Source organism: Eimeria mitis, genomic scaffold, assembly GCF_000499745.2.
Source record: "Eimeria mitis Houghton genomic scaffold, Emh_scaff4518, whole genome shotgun sequence".
NCBI lineage: Eukaryota > Apicomplexa > Conoidasida > Eucoccidiorida > Eimeriidae > Eimeria > Eimeria mitis.
In genome coordinates, this window is record NW_013572836.1 from 3,981 (window position 1) to 5,171 (window position 1,191).

Here is a 1,191-nt window from a genome sequence, read left to right on the forward strand (position 1 = left end):
CAAATAAAACAACAAAATTCACATTTTTTAAAAAAAATAAAAACAACAGACAGCAGCAGCAGCAGCAGCAGCTGCAGCAGCAGCAGCAGCAGCAGCAGCAGCAGCAGCAGCAGCAGCAGCAGCAGCAGCAAAGCATAGTAAGCACATCTCTGCTTCAGCTGCCAGCACCCCCACAACCTTCTCTCAGCAGCAGCAGCAGCAGCAGCAAATACCTCATCAGCAACAGCAGCAGCAGCAGCAGCAACAGCAGCAGCAGCAGCAGCAGCAGCAGGAGTATGATGAGTATATCGTTGATAGAATCAGCAGCAGGAGACATGGTGATAAAAGAAAAAAAAATAAAAAAGAAAAAAAACACAAAAAAAAAACTAACAATTACATTTATTGTTGTTGCTGTTTTTTCTGTTTTAGTTTTACTAAGCGGGCCGACGATGGGGGTTTGGTTTCTGGGTTTGCTGCTAGCAGCAAGTATAATAGGTGGTGTGCTGCTGCTGCTGCTGCAGTTGCTGCGAAAAAATCCTGCTGCTGCTGCTGCTGATGATGATGATGATGCTGCTGCTGCTGCTGCTGCAGCAGCAGCAGATGATGATGATGATGCTGCTGCTGCAGCAGCAGATGAAGACACACCACTCTTGCAGGATGATTACGATGATTAAACTCTCCTGCTGCTGCTGCTGCTGCTGCTGCTGCTGCTGCTAGTGCTGCAGCAGCAGGAGATGCAGCAGCAGCAGCAGAAAATGCAGCAGCAGCAGCAGATGCAGCAGCAGCAGCAGCACATGCAGCAGCAGCAGCAGATGCAGCAGCAGCAGCAGCACATGCAGCAGCAGCAGCAGCAGATGCAGCAGCAGCAGCAGCAAATGCAGCAGCAGCAGCAAATGCAGCAGCAGCAGCAGATGCAGCAGCAGCAGCAGCAAATGCAGCAGCAGCAGCAGATGCAGCAGCAGCAGCAGCACATGCAGCAGCAGCAGCAGTAAATGCAGCAGCAGCAGCAGATGCAGCAGCAGCAGATGCAGCAGCAGCAGCAGATGCAGAAGCAGCAGGAGCTCCAGCAGCAGCAGCAGCAATAAGTGTCTGCAGCAGCAACACCTGCTGCTGCTGCTGCTGCTGCTGCTGCTGCTGCTGCTGCAGCAGCAGCAGGAGCCGCTGCTGCTGCAGCAAGAGCAGTATTTTTTTTTGTATGATGAAAATAAAAAC

At 51.5% G+C, this 1,191-nt stretch overlaps 1 protein-coding gene across 1 annotated transcript; it reads left to right on the plus strand.

Moving 5' to 3' along the window:
* Positions 1-713: 713 nt before the first annotated feature.
* Positions 714-971, plus strand: EMH_0075770 (uncharacterized protein; the record flags this gene model as incomplete). The annotated part of the gene is made up of 1 exon (XM_013499653.1): positions 714-971. One exon carries the CDS (start codon positions 714-716, stop codon positions 969-971), a length of 258 nt encoding a protein of 85 aa, XP_013355107.1.
* Positions 972-1,191: the final 220 nt, after the last annotated feature.